Source organism: Entelurus aequoreus, linkage group LG17 (assembly GCF_033978785.1).
Source record: "Entelurus aequoreus isolate RoL-2023_Sb linkage group LG17, RoL_Eaeq_v1.1, whole genome shotgun sequence".
Taxonomy (NCBI): Eukaryota; Metazoa; Chordata; class Actinopteri; order Syngnathiformes; family Syngnathidae; genus Entelurus; species Entelurus aequoreus.
The window spans coordinates 34,873,224-34,895,019 of record NC_084747.1 but is presented as its reverse complement, the minus strand read 5'-3'; the positions used below and the strand labels follow the sequence as shown (position 1 = coordinate 34,895,019).

General features: G+C 41.4%; 2 protein-coding genes across 17 annotated transcripts in view; one reads left to right on the top strand and one right to left on the bottom strand.

Annotated features, from left to right (window-relative positions):
* Nucleotides 1-6,718, top strand: part of atxn2 (ataxin 2) — a 48,573-nt gene extending 41,855 nt beyond the window's left edge. For 10 of the 16 annotated variants that reach the window (XM_062025551.1, XM_062025565.1, XM_062025561.1 and 7 more), the window contains 4 exons: nucleotides 921-1,047; nucleotides 1,133-1,324; nucleotides 1,393-1,604; nucleotides 5,691-6,718. In XM_062025551.1, the coding sequence (XP_061881535.1) occupies nucleotides 921-1,047; nucleotides 1,133-1,324; nucleotides 1,393-1,604; nucleotides 5,691-5,927 (768 nt within the window). In that variant the 3' untranslated portion in view covers nucleotides 5,928-6,718. The remainder of the gene's footprint in view (nucleotides 1-920; nucleotides 1,048-1,132; nucleotides 1,325-1,392; nucleotides 1,605-5,690) is intronic. The other 6 variants (XM_062025566.1, XM_062025562.1, XM_062025560.1 and 3 more) reach the window with 3 other exon arrangements.
* Nucleotides 6,719-6,797: 79 nt separating this feature from the next.
* The window catches only part of sh2b3 (SH2B adaptor protein 3), a 131,755-nt gene continuing 116,756 nt past the window's right edge, over nucleotides 6,798-21,796 (bottom strand). The window contains exons 5-8 of the mRNA XM_062025567.1: nucleotides 17,515-17,666; nucleotides 17,054-17,268; nucleotides 16,804-16,981; nucleotides 6,798-10,670 (exon numbers count right to left, since the gene is read on the bottom strand). Coding sequence (XP_061881551.1) covers nucleotides 10,342-10,670; nucleotides 16,804-16,981; nucleotides 17,054-17,268; nucleotides 17,515-17,666 — 874 coding nt within the window. The 3' untranslated portion in view covers nucleotides 6,798-10,341. The remainder of the gene's footprint in view (nucleotides 10,671-16,803; nucleotides 16,982-17,053; nucleotides 17,269-17,514; nucleotides 17,667-21,796) is intronic.

The window sequence follows — 21,796 nt, the reverse complement described above, 5'->3', positions numbered from 1 at the left end:
CGTATCATACAGTATTGAATTGTAATCAGAGCATTTTATCGCATCATAATGGAGTTAATGCCATCATACCGTATCGCTTTGTAGTTTGACTGTATTGTAATTAGGGATGGGTACAAAATTCTGTATTTATACTGACCTAAGTCCGTCGGTACTACTGGGTACCAATTAATGTAAAAATGTATTGTTGCCATATATTGTTACCTTTTATTGACATGTCACTCGAGCACTTGGCCGGTATACAAGCAGTCAAGCACTCAGAGTGGACTTAGCCAGACTGCATCTAGGTAATGTGACAATTTTTTCATGCCAACAAAGCAGGAAGAATGCGCTCAAAATTTCGTATAGGTGTGCTAGCTTGATGCTAATTGAATTCGCTGTAGACATGTTACCAATTAGCATTAGCGATTTTATATGGCGATTTCAACACATGAGAACTTAGTAATCATAACTACAACTAAGATGCACATAATCAAACAGCTGGTGTGTAATAATTGCAATAATCACAGTTTAAACAATTTGCAGGAGTGGCATATTCCACTTTATGGCAAAGACTTCCTCCAGGCTATGGAAACACGTGTACACTACTGCCATCTAATGTCTTGGAATTGCAAGTGCATGCAAAGACTACTATATAATACAGTGCTTGCAAATGAGACACAGAAGTGTAAGAAAAGATAACTGGCAGCACAGCTCAGTGTTAAATTAAAAATAGTTTAGATTATTATTTTTTTTTTTCAAATTGACATTTATTAACACATCTGAATAGCGATATCGATTCAAAAGTAAAAAGCTACCCATCACTAATTGTAATAGGAATGATTTATATTGCAAGTAGCACGCACGCACACACACACACACACACACACAAACACGCACGCACACAAGAGAGAACAAGCTAAAATAAGGTGTGTGTCTTCTAGGCGCAACATGTGTTCAGTCCCGTAATGCAAGGCAGCGCCCGCATGATGGCGCCGCACGCACACGGACAGCCCACCTTGGTGTCCTCCTCAACCACACAGTACCCAGAGCAGACACACACCATGTATGGTAAGTCCCGCCCCCTACCTCGCCCTTGTAGTCCCATCTTGATGAGGTTCTGTTTCATGGGTTGTTTGTGTTTTGTCCCCACCAGTGTCTTCTTGCCCCATGCCCCAGCAGTACACCCACCCCAGTGCCACGTTGCACCCTCACCCTCAGCACCCTCAGCCCTCTGCCACGCCCACAGGCCAGGGTCAGCAAGGGGGGCCCCCTCAGCATGGAGGTCCCTCCAACCACCCTGCCGCCAGCCCAGTCCAGCACCCGCAGCACCCTCAGGCGGCAGCAGGTGAGTACCGTTGCGTCCTAATGGGTCTTCTCGTTGAGGTGAACATACCTTCTTCTTGTGAACCACAGCAGCAGCAGCCGCCGCCCAGGCCCTCCACCTCGCCAACCAGCCTCAGCAGCAGATGTACTCCGCTCTAGCCGCCACGCCTCCATCCATGACCCCGGGCCCCAACCCCCAGTCACCACAGGCGTCTTTCCCCTCTGCCCAGCAGACCGTCTACATCCACCCTCAGCAGGTGCAGCATGGCTATAATCCCAACCACATGGCCCATGTGCAGCAGGTACGCCCCCTACTGACCGCTTTCTACTATTCTAGCGTCTTTTAGCCACCACTCAAGTTCTCACCTTGAACATGTCTGAAAAGTAAATGGAACTTATTATTATTATTATTATTGAAGTAATAATACTTTCAATAAATATTTGTAGTACCACATCTTTCTTTATTTAGATTGTGGCTCATTATGTAGAGCGGCCGTGCCAGCAGCTTGGGGGTTCCAGGTTTGATTCCAGCCTTCGCTATCCTAGTCTCTGCCGTTGTGTCCTTGGGCAAGACACTGTACCCCTCCCTGCTCCCAGTGTCGTCCACTCTGGTTTGAATGCATCTTAAATGTAGATAATGTCTTTCACTATGTAAAGCGCTTTGAATCTCTAGAGAAAAAAAGCGCTATATAAATATATTTGACTTTTTCATTTTACTACAATAAAATTATATTATTAATAATAATTGTTATTATTATTATTATTCAACATGGGGCAGCACGGTGGACAGGGGTTAGTGCATGTGCCCCACAATACGAAGGTCCTGAGTAGTTCTGTGTTCAATCTCGGGCTGTGAGCGTGAATGTTGTCTGTCTATCTGTGTTGGCCCTGTGATGAGGAGGCGACTTGTCCAGGGTGTAACCCCGCCTTCCGCCCAATGCAGCTGAGATAGGCTCCAGCACCCCCCCGCGACCCCAAAAGGGACAAGCGGTAGAAAATGGATGGATGGATGGATTATTCAACCTATTATGCCTTTCTAAATACTGTAATTAAAAATTACAATGTTACATTTCGAACAATTAATGATATTTCAGTCTAATTCTCTTTATTCCTCTTATTTTAGCTGTTTTTCTAATAAGGTTATAAATTCATTTTTGTAATGTAATCACTCGAGTAATAAAATGTATTCAATTAATTTACTTTATTCATATATTTAAAGTAAATTTCTCTAAAGTTACGTAGTTCCTGTAATATATACGTAATATTTTGACTTCACAATCGTAAAACGAACAATATTCTGGTTTAAATTTTTATAATTAACTTTTTTTCCCTTGTGACGTTACATTTTTTTACGTTTGCTTTTTTTTTATAGAAAGTATTCACAGCGCTGAACTTTTTCCCCGTTTTGTTACGTTACAGCCTTTTTCAAAAATGGAATAAATTAATTTTTGTCCTCAAAATTCTACACACAGCACCCCGAGGTAATATTCCTAATATTTTCAGGGGCTGCTAGCCGACCTACCTTCACCCTCTGTTGTCTCTCACTCTTCTCTCACATAAGTCCACGGTCTTTTGTTCGCCCCCTGGTGGTTGGCAGTGAACGTGCTTGGTTTGACATGCAGCGGAGCCTGTTTTTTAGATGTTAGTATCATCGACGATTGCCCTCATTTAATCCAGCTGCCGAAGTTGTGATCACGATTCAAATTGGATTACTTGTGCAACCTTAGCTGAAGCCATTCCTTTGATATCTTGGCTGTGTGCTTAGGGTCGTTGTCCTGCTGAAAGATGTACCGTTGCCCCAGTCTGAGTTCAAGAGCGCTTTCGGGCAGGTTTTCATCCAGGATGTCTCCGTACATTGCTGCATTCATCTTTCCCTCTATGCTGACTCCCAGTTCCTGCTTCTGAAAAACATCCCCACAGCATGATGCCACCATGCGTCACTGTAGGAATGTATTGGCCTGGTGATGAGCAGTGCCTGGTTTCCTCCAAACATGATGCGTTGCATTCACGCTAAAGAGTTCAATCTTTGTCTCATCGGGCCAAAGAATTTTGTTTCTCATAGTCTGAGAGTCTTTTAGGTGCATTTTGGTAAACTCCTGGCAGGCTGCCATGTACTTTTTTACTAAGGAATGGCTTCCATCTGCCCACTCAGGCCTGATTGGTGGATTGCTGCAGATATGGTTGTCCTTCTGGAAGGTTCTCTTCTCTCCACAGAGCAATGCTGTAGCTCTGACAGTGACCATCAGGTTCTTGGTCACCTCCCTGACTAGGGCCTTTACCCCCGATCGCTCAGTTTAGACAGCCGGCCAGCTCTAGGAAGAGTCCTGGTGGTTTTATACAGATGATGAAAGCCACTGTGCTCATTTGGACCTTCAAGGCAGCAGATATTTTTCTGTACTCTTCCCCAGATTTGTGCCCCTAGACAATCCTGTCTTAGACGTCTAAAGACAATTCCTTCGACTTCCAGCTTGGTTTGTGCTCTGCCATGCATGTTAAGTGTGGGATCTTATGTATAGACAGGTGTGTGCCTTTCCGAGTCATGTCCAATTAACTGAATTTACCACAGTCAAACCCCAATTAGTTGTAGATCTCAAGAACGATCAGTTGAAACAGGATGCACCTGATCTCACTTTTGAGCTTCATGGCAAAGGCTGTGAATACTTAATGAACATGTGATCCTAGTTTTTTATTTTTAATACATTTGCTAAAATCTTAACAAAAAAAACAATCACATTCTCACAATGGGGTATTGTGTGTAGAATTTTGAGGACAAAAATGTCTTCCATTTTTAAGTAAGGCTGTAACGCAACAAAATGTGGGAAAAGAGAAGCACTGTCAATACTTTCCCGTTGCACAGTATTTATTAAATAAGCATTTCCCTCATACAACAACATACTTTTCTATTTACTAGTACCGTACCTCAACTTACAAGCTTAATTGGTTCTGTGACGGAGCTCTTAAATAAAAACACTTGCATCTTGGATAAACATCTCCCATTTCAATCAATTGGTGCTCAGCACAGTTTCAACATGTCACATGCCTTTCAAAAGGACAAACAATGCAATGTACTACTAACAACCATACTTGCCAACCCTCCCGATTTTCCCGGGAGACTTCCGAATTTCAGTGCCCCTCCCGAAAATCTCCCGGGGCAACCATTCTCCTGGACAACAATATTGGGGGCGTGTCTTAAAGGCACTTCCTTTAGCGTCCTCTCTTACCTGAAAAGGAGACTATTTTATATGTCTCCGTTATCCATAGGTTTATCTATAACCCATAAAGTAGGCAGGCACAGAGCTATTTCTCAGCGTGTGTTTATTCCAGCCGGCACGTTAATACACTGACACACAACACCCGGATTCCCATCATGCATTGCTTCAAAACTACGGCAAGTACCGTATTTTTCGGACTATAAATCGCTCCGGAGTATAAGTCGCACCGGCCGAAAATGCACAATAAAGAAGGAAAAAAACATATAAGTCGCACTGGAGTATCAGTCGCATTTTTTGGGGAAATGTATTTGATAAAACCCAACACCAAGAATAGACATTTGAAAGGCAATTTAAAATAAATAAAGAATAGTGAACAGGCTGAATAAGTGTACGTTATATGAGGCATAAATAACCAACTGAGACCGTGCCTGGTATGTTAACGTAACATATTATGGTAAGAGTCATTCAAATAACTATAACATATAGAACATGCTATACGTTTACCAAACAATCTGTCACTCCTAATCGCTAAATCCCATGAAATCTTATACGTCTAGTCTCTTACGTGAATGAGCTAAATAATATTATTTGATATTTTACGGTAATGTGTTAATAATTTCACACATAAGTCGCTCCTGAGTATAAGTCGCCCCCCCGGCCAGACTATGAAAAAAAAAACTGCGACTTATAGTCCGAAAAATACAGTAGTTTTATGACATAATGTACAGCATACACCTCAGAGTGGACTTCTACAGTGCCTCCTTCAAGCTGCTTCTCTGTCAAACACACCATCAGCAGCTTGTCCATACTTGAATGGATAAATGTCTGCTGGTAGAATTATTTTAACATTCTTTGCTGGCTCAGTACGATGCAGACACGTTTCATTTCTTTAATTCAATGAAAATCATCCACTTCCTGTCCACACTCACCTTCTTCCTTGGAACCCTTAAGTTGTGTCACTCTCTAGCAAGAAGTCATTGCTGGTGAGTAAGACCCGATGTTGTAGACGGATCTCACTGTGACGTTTACTACGCAGCACAAGTTGTGATTGTAGTGTTTGTGTAAGCGCTGACACATTTCAAGCCACTCAGAGAAGGCGTAATCATTTCCATTGGCAGCTTTGTCTCTCGCTTCCACTCTCACTGAGTCATTCACACTCTGTGTTGTCGCCGTCAGGCTCACATGCAGTCTGGCATGGTGCCGTCTCACCACCCAGCCTCCGCCCACCCCCAAATGATGCTGATGGCCACCCAGGGCCCGCCGGGAGGCCCCCAGGCCCCCATGGCTCAGACGACCCTCAACCACATCCCCGTCTCTTCCACCACACATTTCTCCTACCTGGCACATCCACAAGGTAACCCTTTTCTTCTTCTTGGGCGGCCAACCGAGGGTTCCAGGTTCGATCCCCGCTAGTCGCTGCCGTTGTGTCCTTGGGCAAGACACTTTGCCCACCTGCTCCCAGTGCTACCTACACTGGTTTAGATGTAGGTAATGGGTTTCATTATGTAAAGCGCTTTGAGTCTCTAGAGAAAAGCGCTATCTAAATATAATTTACTTCACTTCTTCAGTCCACAAAGTCCTCATTTGTCTTTCCTTTGTTTGACTTGCAGTGCAGCCTCATCACCAGCAGCAGCTGTAGATAGAGGGCGCCAGTGAGCTGAAGTCCTCAAGTGAAACATTTCATTCATGAAGAGACAAGAAGCCCTCCTCCTCCTCCTCCTCCCCTTCCCCCCCACCACCTCTCTTAGCTCATCATCCTCATGTTTCATATTATCTTACCTTCCTCCTCCTCCTCCTCCTCCTTCCTCCCAGACAAGGCAATAAGAGAATGTTAACAAGTTGGTGATGCAGTGATGTGTTGTTGCCACAAGGGGCCGATCACAAAGTGAGAAAACTAATCTATAAATCCAAGAAGAAGAATCCCACCCGAACTTGTCTGCGCCTGGTAAACAGACAGTATTAATCTTGCTGTTTCAGGACTGCTGCTGCTGTTTCATGACAAGTTTCTAACCAAACTAAAACTACAACAAACAAGTTGTGAGGACACGAGGAGCGTTATTTATGAAAATAAAAAATATGACCGTGATCAGAACCCATTTCTCACCTGACCCTAATGTAACTTTTAAGTTAAAACTTTTACTTTGTAGATAATATAAATAATTTAAAAAATGAGCCAAAAAAAATTTAAAAATAAAAAAAGTTTTAAAAACTGAATTGTCTGTTGCTGGTTTTTTTTTTGATAGGAATATAGCAAAAAAAAAAAAAGAATGGCATGAGGTTTTAGTCTGGTTAGGTTTATTTTACAAAATAGTCAGATATACAGTTGATATATAATTTAAAAAGGCTGAATGAAATGGATTGCAAAGACAACACAAGTGTTTTTTTTAGGAAGCTTCGTGGTTGTTGTCAAGGTGGAGCTTTACAGTGCTGAGGTAAAAACACAAACAGTATTGAGAACACGTACAAAAAGTCATTTGGACATTTTTTTTTTTTTTTAAAAGGCACAATGATGGGGTGGGGGCTAACGAAACTTTGAACTGGGAATAAAATTGAAAAAAGCAGGAGAACAAAGAAAAAGAGGGCATTTGATGCAAATAAAAGAAAGACAAACCTCAGAGGAACTGTTGTAAAAAGCCCCCCAAAATACATTAACCCACAAATTCTCTTTATGTGTGAGGTTATAAATGTAATATGGTAGTTTATAAATTATTATTGCTTGACGTTCCTACACCCTCCACTATGTTTTTTTTATTTTATTTTTTTATCCACTTAGTAGTAAAGAGAAATTCCTGATTGGTCAACATGTTACAGTTGCTGGAATACATCAGCTGGTGTGTCACTTGTATTGGAATAGTTCATCAAAGTTGGTCGGATAATTAATGCAACGGTGAAACTAAATCGGACGTTAGTGTTAAAGCGCAGACTCCACCAACATAAAGCTTATACAAATATATATTTTTAAGGCACATTTTCCCATGAAAATTCTGACTTGCTTTGGTTTAAAGCACTTTTGGTTTAGCAGAAAACATGATTGTGGTGAGGTCTATTGAACAAAGAATAAGAATGGCTTCCTTTATTTTGCTATTAGTTGTTAATGTGAGCAGTGAAGGGGCGCTTTAAGACAACTTAATGCTTGATTGCAATGATTAGTCTAAAGCAGGCCTGGGCAATTATTTTGACTTGGGGGCCACATTTAGAGAAAAAAAAATGTGTCTGGGGGCCGATATATCTATTTTTAGGAACACTAATACAAAACCTCACAATAATGTCTGACTGAATGCTAAAAACATTATGGATTGTTTGCATTTTTCTATGAATGATAAAACACTGAATATTGACAAAATATGAATGTCACACCCCAAAAAGGCAACAAACAGTGAAATATGAACGCGAGGGGTACAAATTGAACCCACCTACTGATATTTTCTGAATTTCCCCCGGGGATTAATAAAGTACTTTATATTCTATTCTATTCATTCTATATATCACTAAGCTTTAGAACTTTGTTGTGAAATTCTCCTTTCGCGTCTGTGGAAACGCTTCCCGCCCACACGGCTTGGTGCCTCGTCTGAGCTGCTGTGACGTATATTACCATAGTAACTAATTAGATGACCATAGTAACTAATTAAATTACCATAGTAACTGGTAAATCATCTATAAGCGCAGATTCCAACCATTGAAATACTTGGTATAGTTGAAGACTTACGGTCATTAGAAAACATCACTGCACATCATAATGGCAGCTACAATTTCCATCTTAAAGATCTAAAAAAAATTATTTGGGAATGTCCGGCGGGCCAGATTGAAAAGCTCAACGGGCCGCATGTGGCCCCCGGGCCTTAATTTGCCCAGGCCTGGTCTAAAGAGTAATGGCTGTTTGAACTGTACGAGCTTGTAAGTGAACGCAGCATGAGACACATAAGGGGCACGAACTTAAAAAAAAATGAGTCAGTTCATTTAAGCAACTTTAAATGGATTTTAAGTAAGCATCGATTAAACGGGATGGGGACTATGACGTCATGTTAAATACTAATAATGCTGTCAACACGCTAGACGTCAGGCTGGTCACGTGGACTGACAGTGGCCAATCAGGAAGCGACCTGACTGAAGAAGCCAGAAGTAACGGGGGAAAAAAATGTACGGCGACATTTTCATACTTTATAAATGGACGACCAACTCGTTAATATATGGCAGATACACTAGTGCTAAGGAATGCATCATTGTCGCGATAGAGTCGGCAATAAATAACCACCCGGGTGGACATAAAAGATGTATTAGCGTGGCTTCTTCGGTTTATTTTCCGGCAACTCATCTTGGGTCTACAGCGCACTGCGCCTCCAACACGTCAGTCCTGGTACTACACCGCTGGAAGATCATGTGACGGTCCACATTTCAGAGAAATATTAGAAGTTTGGGTTCGAATGTTATGTCATATTCTAATATAAATAGTGAACACTCATGCTAACTACTAGTCCACCCCCAAAACATTATACCTATCAACATTTCTTGTCCCCTCTTTTTTTGTATTTATGACCCTTAAACGGGAAATGTTGTCACGTGACACTGACTCAACAGCGCCCTTGCTGGTTTGGCCAAGTCGTGTAGTGCCATTCTCAATGAATTGACCAGTGGTTCTTAACCTTGTTGGAGGTACTGAACCCCACCAGTTACCGAACCCTTCTTTAGTGAAAAATAAAATGTTTTTTTTTTTTCAAATTCAAGACAAAGTTATATGTTTTTAGTAACACTTTAGTAAGGGGAACATATTCTAAGTAATAAAGACTTAATTTAGAGTTATTTGGTTAGGGTTAGGGTCAGGGTTAGGGTTATAAGGCCATGCCGAATAAGGCATTAATAAGTACTTAATAATGACTAGTTAAGAGCCAATATGTTACTAATTTGCATGTTAATAAGCAACTAATTAATGGTGATTATGTTTCCCATACTAAAGTGTTACCATGTTTTTTTTACTGGTGCACAAAATGAACCGTGCATGAACATCACTTTGTTCAAACAACAAAACCAACACAGTGCATAAACTCACAACAAATGACAAACCTGCAAATCAATCCGTAATACGCCGATAGGGAGAAGTTTGTATTCACACGATGAGTCGGGTGTGTGTTGACCTCCGCCGAACCCCTGAGGCCGACTCACCGAACTCCCAGGGTTCAATGGAACCCAGGTTAAGAACCACTGGAATTGACTGATCATTACGTCCATTAATATTCCCTAATAAGTACGTCTAAATTCCAATTTCCCCAAACATAAAAAGTAGAATTTTGTGCTGTCGACGCAACTGGGACGTTATTGACGGAACTTCTTAATCTTGATCCCATTCTATGTCTCGCCAAAAGCACCTCAAAATAAAATAATGTGCTATATAAAAAAAAAGAATAGGGTGTTGTAAAACAAGAGTGCGAAGGGGTTTGTTTGCGTTTACATAAGAGTTGTGCCAAAAATAAATGGTATTCTTTCTTAAAAGAGCAGCCCAGAAAGCCAGCAAAATAACAACAAAATGCGTCCCACTTCATTGTGGATCATAAATAAAAGTGCAGCACTCACCTTTGACTCGTGCTAAGCTAGCATTTCATTGTATTGTGGCGGGTACTCCTGCTCTTTTGCTGCCCCCTGCTGGTTGGGAAGTTGCTAGCTTCTAGCGCTATTATAAAATCTATAAAAAAATGTTTTCTTTGCTTGCCCAGACTGTTCCCCCCCCCCAAAAAAAGAACATTTGACATACATTCACTGTGGATGCTTGTGAGCCTCCCAAATCAGACAAGGAATCACACATTCTCTTGCAGTTGCACCTCAGCTCCATAAGAGGTCAAAGCAACATGTACTGGTTGTCTATGGCCCGCTTGCGGCCGCGCTCGGGCTCCAGCTCATAGTCCGAGTCCCGCTGGGAGATGACGGGGGGGTGCGGGTTGCTGTGGCGAAGCAGCGGTCGCCTCCCCATGGACTCGCTGCGACGCAGGGGGGTGGTGGCCGACGGGGGCGGGGCCGGGTTGTTGGCGCGAGGAGACGGCTGAGGGCCGGGGCCGTGAGCGCTGCCGGCGCAGGTGGAGGAGGAGGAAGTAGACGAGGAAGATTGCGGCTGGCTGCGAGACAGGCTGCAGTGAGCCAAGCTGGGCTCTGAGTTCCAGCGGTGCTGACCTGGCAAAGGACAAAAGGGGAAAAAGAGGTAAATGCCACACCAAGAGAACCTCAACCTCCAACAACTATGGCCAAATTTTCAGGGGCAAAAGGAGGTCTCGCCCAGGGCGCCACTAAAACTAGATCTGCCATTGCTGTCATTTACATGTACAACTCATCTCTGGGGGGAGGGGGGTACTAGGATGACAGGGGATGCAAAACAATAACAGTGCAATTCTTTTTCATAACATGTCACTACTGCCTAGTTTCTCGTGTTATATTCTTATTTGACTGTTATATTTTTATTCTCATTGTTGCTTTTTATTTTTATTCTTATTGTAATATTTTTCTATTTTGTTTCCATTTATACCCCCATTATTTACTTTTTACATTCGATCTCAATTTTGTACACTGCTGCTGGAATTTTAATTTTCCTGAGGGAACTCTCCTGAAGGAATCAATAAAGTACTATTTATCTATCTATGTATCTACTACATGAGGTATTATTGGAAAGTGTCATATGTAGGGCTGCACCATTTTGAAAAAATATAATTGCAATTTTTCTCTCCAAAATGTTTCATACATAAAATTGTAAAAATTGCGAGTGAACTATACAGTGATTATAATGTCATGGAATCAAACGATAATAAAAAATAATGCAAGTAATCATTTAAAAGGATTGATGATGTCACAATATGAACATTTCCTATCACGGTTATTATTATCGCGATATTTTTTGAATGTGCTCAAAATTTTCAAAAACTACTTATACTGGAATCTTTTAACCACGTTTTATTTAAAAACACAGACAACACATTCATAATGTATATATGTACCTCAAGTAGAAAGTTGAAAGCAACACAAGCGTTCTAAACAAAGTAATATGGCAGAAACTAAATAACAGAAATAAATAAAAATAAATAAATAAATAAAAATAAATGTGAAAATTGTGCAAGATGGCAATTTATGGACACAATTGCACTTTTTGTCGTATGAAATCTAGTCTTACATGTAACGCTGCACAGTTATGGCCAAAATAATAATTAGGATTATTTTCATAAATATTGAAGTCACGATTATAAATCAGGATTACCGTATTTTTTGGATTATATATCGCTCCGGAGTATAAATCGCACCAGCCAAAAATGCATAATAAAGAAGGAAAAAAAAAACATATATAAGTTGCACTAGAGCATCGGTCGGCAACCCACGGCTCCGGAGCCGCATGCGGCTCTTTGACCACTCTGATGCGGCTCAGCTGCATACTTGCCGACCCTCCCGATTTTCCCAGGAGACTTACAGATCTCAGTGCCTCTCTTAGAAATCTCCCGGGGTAAATATTCTCCAGTTTTCACCCTCACAACTAAATTAAAATCTCCCGAGGCAAATATTCTCCAATTTACACCCTAACAACTTAATCAAGGGTGTGCCATGATAGCACTGTATTTTCTGATCCTCTATAGCCTGTACAAACACCGTGCCAGCCCGTCCACATGGTGTATGTAGCCTTTACTTGCACATGCAGGAGACAGCGAGGCATACTTGGTCAACAGCCACACAGCTTACACTGACGGTGACCGTATAAAACAACTTTTACACTGTTACGTTACAAATATGCGCCACACTGTGAACCCACACCAAAAAAGAATGACAAACACATTTCTGGAGAACATCCGCACCGTTAAACAACATAAATACAACAGAACGAATACACAGAATCCCATGCAGCCCTAACTCTTTCAGTCTACATTGTACACCCCCGCTACCACCACCACCCCACACATCAACCCTCCTCCCCACCCCCCTTCGTGCGTCGGTTGAGGTGGGCGGGGTTTGGTGGTAGCGGGGGTGTACAATGTAGACCGGAAGAGTTAGGGCTGCATGGGATTCTGGGTATTCGATGTGTTGTGTTTATGTTGTGTTACGGTGCAGATGTTCTCCAGAAATGTGTTTGTCATTCTTTTTTGGTGTGGGTTCACCGTGTGGCGCATATTTGTAACGTAACAGTGCTAATGTTGTGTTAAAGTTGTTTTATACGGCTACCGTCAGTGTAAGTTGTGTGACTGTTGAGTAAGTATGCCTTGCTGTCACTTTCGTATGAAAGCAGAAGCTGCATTTAGCATGTGGCTGAGCAGGTACACTGTGTGCGCAGACTGTAGAGGGCGCTAAAGGCAGGGCCAACACGCCCTACATTTCGGGTGTCTCCCGGAAAGACTGGGAGAGTTGGCTAGTATGACGCTGCCAAGTGCCGTTAATGTAATACTTGCGGGCCGCACTAACATTAAATTGTTTAAATAAGGTGCGGGCCGGGGCGTGTGTCTGAGACCCCTGGTCTAAACATAGCCCAAAAGTTAAAAAAAAGCACTGTATGCAGTGTTATTTAATTTAAAATTTTAAAAGAGTTTTGTGGCTCCCATTGTTATCTTTAATTTGTGAAACTCGTCAAAATGGCTCTTTCAATCAATCAATCAATCAATCAATGTTTATTTATATAGCCCTAAATCACAAGTGTCTCAAAGGGCTGTACAAGCTCTTTGAGTGGTAAAGGTTGCCGACCCCTGCACTAGAGTAGTTTTTGGGGGAAATTCATTTGATAAAATCCAACACCAAGAATAGACATTTGAAAGGCAATTTAAAATAAATAAAGAATAGTGAACAACAGGCTGAATAAGTGTACGTTATATGACACATAGATAACCAACTGAGAACGTGCCTGGTATGTTAACGTAACATATTATGGTAAGAGTCATTCAAATAACTATAACATATAGAACATGCTATACGTTTACCAAACAATCTGTCACTCCTAACTGCTAAATCCCATGAAATCTTCTTCCTCTGTGTCGCTTCTAAACAACTCTGCCAACTCCAAAGGTAGACAATGCGCCGCTTCCTCTTCTATCGGTACGTCGCTTACGTCAGAGTCATCGTCAGTTGCAGTTCCAATTATTCTGATATACGCCTAGTCTCTTACGTGAATGAGATAAAGAATATTATTTGATAATGTAATGTGTTAATAATTTCACACATAAGTCGCTCCTGAGTTTAAGTCGCAGCCCCGGCCAAACTATGAAAAAAACTGCGACTTATAATCAGAAAAATACGGTATTCATTATGTGAACATGACGCCATCATGTAATTTGTAATGTCTAATAAAAAGGCTATAGATAAACGTTAACCATGTATTTAAAGACTTATATTTGTGTTTTTGTTCATTAATAGTATTAACGTGTCAGCTCTCTATTTTTACATTTTCAAAGAGAGAGGTATTTTTTAAGTTTTGTACATTTACATGAACTAAACGTGTGTACATGTACATGCTGTATCGGGTCAGATCCATTAAGAGTTTGAGCAGAAATATGTTGTTTAGGAATTAATTATAAACGATAAGACATTAACAAAAGGCTGTGTTACATGAATGGTTTTAAAAGTAATAACTTTGTGGAATGTAAAAAACATGGTTCAGTGCAACAGTTTGACCAACAAAAATAAACAGGAGTGATACCTCTCACATCAAAGACACAATCTGTGTTGCTCACTGACAACACATCCTGCGGTCAATTCGATGAAATAACAAAACATTTGAGCTAGTTATGTTATTGGAGCACTGACAAAGTTATCAGTAAAATAAAGGACGAGTGAGCAACCCAGTAAACAAAATAAAGATTTTTGAAGAAGTTGTGGCAACGTTCACGACACATCACCTGTTGCATGCTAACTCTCAGTCACAGCAGCTGAATGAAGGACGCAATGTTGTACTTTCAAAATGAAACTAGGACATCAAATTTTTTTCTCCTCCAATGTATACTTTTAGTGTGGTACAAATACGTCTATCTTCAATTCTGTGCACAACAATCGGCTCCATTTACTCGGAGGGAACATCTCCAGAGCAAAGTCCGTGTAGTTTCCACCATTTTTCCTCAAGCCTAACAGCGGTAATGCGCATGTGCTGGGGCTGCAGCGATTTTACTTCCAGGAAGTAAGCAGTGTTGCCTAAAATACATTAATTATGACGGTGTTTCGGTAATTAAACATATCAATGGAATTACTAACCGTCTGGAATTTTACCGCGGTTTATCATTATACCGTTTACCATTACATCCCTAAAAAGGATATCAACTTTTATTTCTCATTACTGTAGAATTGTTTACCGTTGTACTGTAATTGGAAGGTAAGTAATTTTATCATCCTAAATAAATAAATAAAAAAACAAAAAAAGACTCATCTCTGTAAGCAAAAATGTAAACTAAATATTGAATGTCTAAGTGCATTTCGTTCCCAGTTGGAAAAACGAGGTCGGACTTTGTATTTTATTTATTGCCATCATGTGAGCATTCTCATATTGGGCTCATGCACTAAATGAGTGTCTACGTGGTGATGCCCCGTATAGTACACGCTAAATCCTCATTTAAAGGGGCAGTTTGCAACATTTACAGATGCCTAAGGAGTGCCAACTTTCCAATGTATTTCACACAGAATATCCCGCCCTCTCACGGCTTCTAGTACGTAATGACGTATGTACATAACACATGCACGTCCATAGCCATTTAGGTAGCTGGTGTTAGCTGTCATTGAATGTATATTCTATCATCACAACAACGTGACTGAAAATTGTTCGTTGCTTCTCTTGGACTGATTTTGAATGTGTGCACGCACTCCCTGCACGTACGCGTTGACGTAAACATTTTTTACAACATAAACTTTGTAATTCTAAAGAATATAGGCAATTGTCAAACAAATATGTTCTGTTAAACCACTGATAGTAACATAAGCTGTGTTCTTTTGCTTTGAAAAATGTAACTGTAAGGAAGTTGCAAACAGCACCTTTACATGATAATATGGTGGGTGTCTGCGCCACTTTTCAATTGCACACGCAGTTTTAGTAGTTCCCACACAACATGCCCACTAATAGTATGCGCTATTTACAGACACACGCTGCTTAGCGTGAGGTATTTAGATTTGAGTAAATCAGGCCCTAAGTGTATGTGTGCAATATTAGTGTTATTTTGTATATAGTTTATACTATTTACTAATTTTTTGTACTTTTTTAGTATGTAACTCTGAACCGCGACCGTTGAATTTCCACATTGTGGAGTGAATAAAAGTCTATCCTATCCTTTTAATTTGCGCTGAAAGTCATGTTTACAGAACATCTTGCACTTTAGGTCTATTAATATTTTAGTGTGGTAATGTACTTTTTGTAGTAAATCAAAACCATTACGTCCTAAAAATATTTATTTCTTTTGTTACAATTTACTTTAATAGCTTTTGGAAATGAGTCCAAATCAAGTCATAGACTCCAACATGTACAGTTGTGGTCAAAAGTTTATATACACACAATGTCATGGCGGTCTTTCTACAACTCTTATTTTTTTGTGGTAGAGTGATTGGCGCACATACTTGTTGGTCACAAAAAACATTCATGAAGTTTGGTTCTTTGATTAATTTATTATGGGTCTACTGAAAAAGGAGGATTACCTCCAAATTCTTCAGGACAACCTAAAATCATCAGCCCGAAGGTTGGGTCTTGGGCGCAGTTGGGTGTTCCAACAGGACAATGACCCCAAACACACGTCAAAAGTGGTAAAAGAATGGCTAAATCAGGCTAGGATGAAGGTTTTAGAATGGCCTTCCCAAAGTCCTGACTTACACGTGTGGACAATGCTGAAGAAACAAGAAGAAACCAACACATTTGGCTGAACTTCACCAATTTTGTCAAGAGGAGTGGTCAAAAATTCAACCAGAAGCTTGTGGATGGCTACCAAAAGCGCCTTATTGCAGTGAAACTTGCCAAGGGACATGTAACCAAATATTAGCATTGCTGTATGTATACTTTTGACCCAGCAGATTTGGTCACATTTTCAGTAGACCCATAATAAATTCATAAAAGAACCAAACTTCATGAATGTTTTTTGTGACCAACAAGTATGTGCTCCAATCACTCTATCACAAAAAAATAAGAGTTGTAGAAATTATTGGAAATTCCAGACAGCCATGACATTATGTTCTTTACAAGTGTATGTAAACTTTTGATCGCGACTGTACATAATATCATATAAGAAATAACTGTATGTCTAATTGATTATTAAAGTAATTGTTAGTTGCAGACTCCATTTACAGTTGGACATTAGAGGTGGGTTTGGGAGGGCCTCACCTTGTGATGGAGGATTGGAGCCCACCACCACAAAGCTGGACAGCGTGACGGCACCCGCGGCTCCACAATCGAGCGGGATCGGCGAGAGCTGGAAGTGGTTGAGCATCTCCATGACGGAAGGGAAGCGCAGGTGCTGCACCCGGCAATGTCCGCCGTCTGTCAGCGACAGGCGCAGGTGCTGCACACGCAAACACAAACAGGAAGTCAGAAGCGCTGGATAATCACAAAGACGGTTGCACTCGGAGCGCACCTTGGCTTTGCCTTGGTAGTTAAAGGTGAGGACGTAGTCTCCTCGCCGTGTCTCGCTCTGACGCACCAGGAACACGCCGTGTCCCTCTGCGCCCGAGCTTTGAACCAAGTGGGCCGCCTTGACCCGGGAGATGGGCCCGTGGAACCATGGGTAGGAAAACAGGAAGTGATCCGTCTTATGGAGGGCGGTCTCCCCCAGAGTCAGGGTGACCGGGCCTGAAAGGAGGACGGGTTGTTAGAAGGCAGTGATGCTCACACCGTGGTACGTGCGCTCCATTTAGGAACAAATACATTGAACAAAGTGTTCCTTGGCTTAAATATGATGTATGTACAGTCTACATGCTGTATGTCACAAGCCTGTGGGCCACATGTTCAATTCTAAACACGCCGTGGTGGCAAACACTTGGTGTAAAATTGGTGAATTCTTATAGAAATAAACACACAAGACAAAAAGATACACACAGTTAATTGTTACAGGACGTGTTTGTGGGACCACGTTTGAGGAGCCCAGCCGCCACTCGCTCTGAATTCCCAAATCGAAGCTCGCCCTGTGATTGGTCGAAACAGAGCCGTCAGCCAGGGAGTGGAGGGGCTCCAGGGCCACACCGGCCGACCTGAAGGACACATACATGAATGCTGTTTAGAGCAGTGTTTTTCAACCTTTTTTGAGCCAAGGCACATTTTTTGCGGAGACACACCACCAGCAGACATCATTAAAAAAACGAAACTCAGTTGACGGTAAAAAGTCGTCATCGCAATTGTTGGATATGACTTTAAAGCATAACCAAGCATGCATCAATATAGCTCTTGTCTCAAAGTAGGTGTACTGTCACGACCTGTCACATCACACCCAGACTTATTTGGAGTTTATTGCGGTTTTCCTTTGTGTAGTGTTTTACTTCTTGTCTTGCGCTCCTATTTTAATGGCTTTTTCTCTTTTTTTGGTATTTTCCTGTAGCAGTTTCATGTCTTCCTTTGAGCGATATTTCCCGCATCTACTTTGTTTTAGCAATCAAGAATATTTTAGTTGTTTTTATCCTTCTTTGTGGGGACATTGTTGATTGTCATATCATGTTCGGATGTACTTTGCGGACGCCGTCTTTGCTCCACAGTAAGTCTTTGCTGTCGTCCAGCATTCTGTTTTTGTTTACTTTGTAGCCAGTTCAGTTTTAGTCTCGTTCTGCATAGCCTTCCCTAAGCTTCAATGCCTTTTCTTAGGGGCACTCACCTTTTGTTTATTTTTGGTTTAAGCATTAGATACCTTTTTACCTCCACACTGCCCCTCGCTGTTTCCGACATCTACAAAGCAATTAGCTACCGGCTGCCACCTACTGATATGGAAGAGTATTACATGGTTACTCTGCCGAGCTCTAGACAGCACCGACACTCAACAACAACATTTGCAGACTATAATTACCGGTTTGCCAAAAATATTTTTAACCCAAATAGATGAAATTAGATAATCTCCCACGGCACACCAGACTGTAGCTCACGGCACAGTGGTTGAAAAACACTGGTTTAGAACGTGGATTTTTTTAAACCGCGTATGAGGACGCCATCTAGTGGTAATGAGGAACACAAGATTTAAAAAAATAATTATGTTCATCAAATTACATCAGGCATAAACATATGAATTATTTTGACATACACACATTTATTAAGAACAATAATTGCTGAAATTGCTTGTGATGGCAAGTGGAAGTATACAAAATACTTTTAAAGGTGGTCGTTAGAGAGCTGTTGTGTTTTGGGCTGCAGTGGCTCGGGAGGTAGAGCAGATTTTCCAGATACCGGAGAAGGGTGGTTCAAACCCCCCACCCCACCACCCCTTCGCACTAGAGTATGAATGTGAAAGAATGTTTGGTGGTGGTCGTTCGGAATGTATACCGTGGTACCGGTTCCTAACTGGGTCGGTCCATACTAACTTGACTCTCGCCAGATACTTGTAGTTCGCTGAGCTCCACACAAGGATCTGGGACTTCTCAATAGGAGATGTATTTCAGAAGGCGGAGCCTTCTAAAAAAAATCATCGTATGTGATTGGATAAATCACTTGTCCGTTATCTTGAATGACGTGCTACTTCAACCACTCACATCGAAATCAGCGTCACCCGTGACGCTGATGAGAGCGACGCTGGGAAATCCAAAACAGAACAGCCGACATATTGGATAACGACAGAGCGAAAAGTTAATAAATGCCTTTAAAACCGTTCTCTGTTCATCTTTTAAATAATTAATATTCGATAGATTCGACAAAACAGTTACAATTAGAGATGTCCGATAATGGCTTTTTTGCCGATATCCGATATTCCGTTATTGTCCAACTCTTAATTACCGATTCCGATATCAACCGATACCGATACATACAGTCGTGGAATTAACACATTATTATGCCTAATTTTGTTCTGATGCCCCGCTGGATGCAAATGTAACAAGGTTTTCCAAAATAAATCAACTTAAGTTATGGGGTAGCGGGGGGTGTACATCGTAGCTTCCTGGAAGAGTTAGTGCTGCAAGGGGTTCTGGGTAGTTGTTCTGTTGTGTTTATGTTGTGTTACGGTGCGGATGTTCTCCCGAAATGTGTTTTTGTATGGCTGTTGGTCAAGTATGCCTTGCATTCACTTGTGTGTGAAAAGCCGTAGGTAATATGTGATTGGACCGGCACGCAAAGGCAGTGCCTTTAAGGTTTATTGGCGCTCTGTACTTCTCCCTACATCCGTTTACAAAGCGGCGTTTTAAAAAGTCATAAATTTAACTTTTTGAAACCGATACCGATAATTTCACATTTTAAAGCATTTATCGGCCGATAATATCGGCAGTCCGATATTATCGGACATCCCTAGTTGTAATAGCAGAATCAATGTCAGCACACGACTCCTCGCTGCATGCCGTCATTGTTGTTTGACTCAAACAGTCGCTTCGGCGCTACGGCACATCTATGAAATCCCGCCCGGCGATCCTGATTGGTTAATTATTTTTTGCTATCTTGAAGGAGTTTGCAATGCCCTCGAGCCCAGATCCTTGTGTGGAGCTCAGCGAACTACAAGGATCTGGCGAGAGTCAGGTTAGGTCCATACGGCTATCGGTATAAAAAGACACAGGTAGGCTCTGATAAGGCTTGGTGATTACATTATAGGTCGATGATAGTGAAAAATGTCAGGTGGATCACGGCATATACGTGAGCATATATCAACTCGATCAAACAAGGTACGCAGAAGTAAACAGAATTATAGATATGAACAGAATGACCGAACTTGGAGCTACACACGCAGCTGAGGGCAGTATGTCAGCCATAACTTGTGGAGTTATTCAGGGCCCTATGTTGGAATCATCATTGGCATCATGGACGGAATCTGAATGCGGAAAGTCGCGGAAACCCTTTTGGGGCCATCTCTGTGCCTGCCTTCGCGACATGCAACCACCTCAAACTACGAAACTAACTCCAAACTACAGAGCCAAACATTTACCAAATTACTTCTACAAAACTAACTCCAAAATACAGAGCCAAACATTTCTCAAATGACTTCTACATGTCAGGTGATATGTTTCTTTTTCAAATTGAATGATTACTTGTCATCCAAAAACTGTGTAAAAAAACCAACAAAAAAACACAGTACTAATGTTACCAAGTGGTGGACGCGACCATCGATCGGTAGGTTCATGATTAGTGGACAGTTTCTAGTACTATAGTTGGAGCACCAGTGTTGAAATAATAACGGATGCATCTTTGTGTGCTTTTTTATTTTCTCAGAATGTTAATAAGATGTTTAACTAATTCCTAGTTTATTTGGTTTTTAGTAAAGATGCTTTAAAATTGGCAGGTTAAAAACAATGTAAAAAAAATGGTGATAATAATCGAGATCGGATGATGAAAAATAATCCTAATCTTTTTTGCCATCGCGTTCAACCCTGGAATCTGATAATCAGTTTGGAATAATCACAAATCAAGAAACGACACCACACAAAAGTCTGTACCATGACAATATTTCCTCCTCAAAAAGCCCCTCAAAGTCACGCACGCTAATAAGAGTTAGTGTCAGTTTGAAGTGAACACGCCTTACTCACGAGTCACGAACGCCGTTACAGCGCTTCATCAACCGTTCTCATAGCGATTCAGTAAAGCATAGGCCAATATTGTTCCACTCAAAAAAGTGAAACCTTGAAGTAATATAATAATTCATGAGGTTGCTCTGAAACAAGATAGCATCTGCTGTCGGGTCTCTCTAGTCACTCCATCGTGCCACGTTTGCGTGGCATCAAAACACACATTGCTAAAAATAGCACAACCACCATATTATATACAAAGGGCTGTGCTCTCTACATGAATGCCTATCCATCCATTTTCTACTGCTTGTCCCTTTCGGGGTTGCTGGAGCCTATCCTAGCTGCACTCGGGCAGAAGGCGGGGTTCAACCTGGACAAGTCGCCAATCTTGCTCAAGTTACAGGGCCAACACAGATAAACAGACAACATTCACATTCTCACACTAGGGCCAATTTAGTGTTGCCAATCAACCTAGGTGCATGTCTTTGGAGGTGGGAGGAAGCCGGAGTACACGGAGGGAACCCACGCAGTCATGGGGAGAACATGCAAACTCCACACAGAAAGACCCTGAGCCCGGGAATCGAACCCAGTACCTTCGCATTGTGAGGTACTGTCACACCAAATTTCTTCCCCCTACAAAAACCTTCCCACCCCATTTACTTCCGTGGTCATGTTTCCTCTTACGTCATTTACAGCGATCG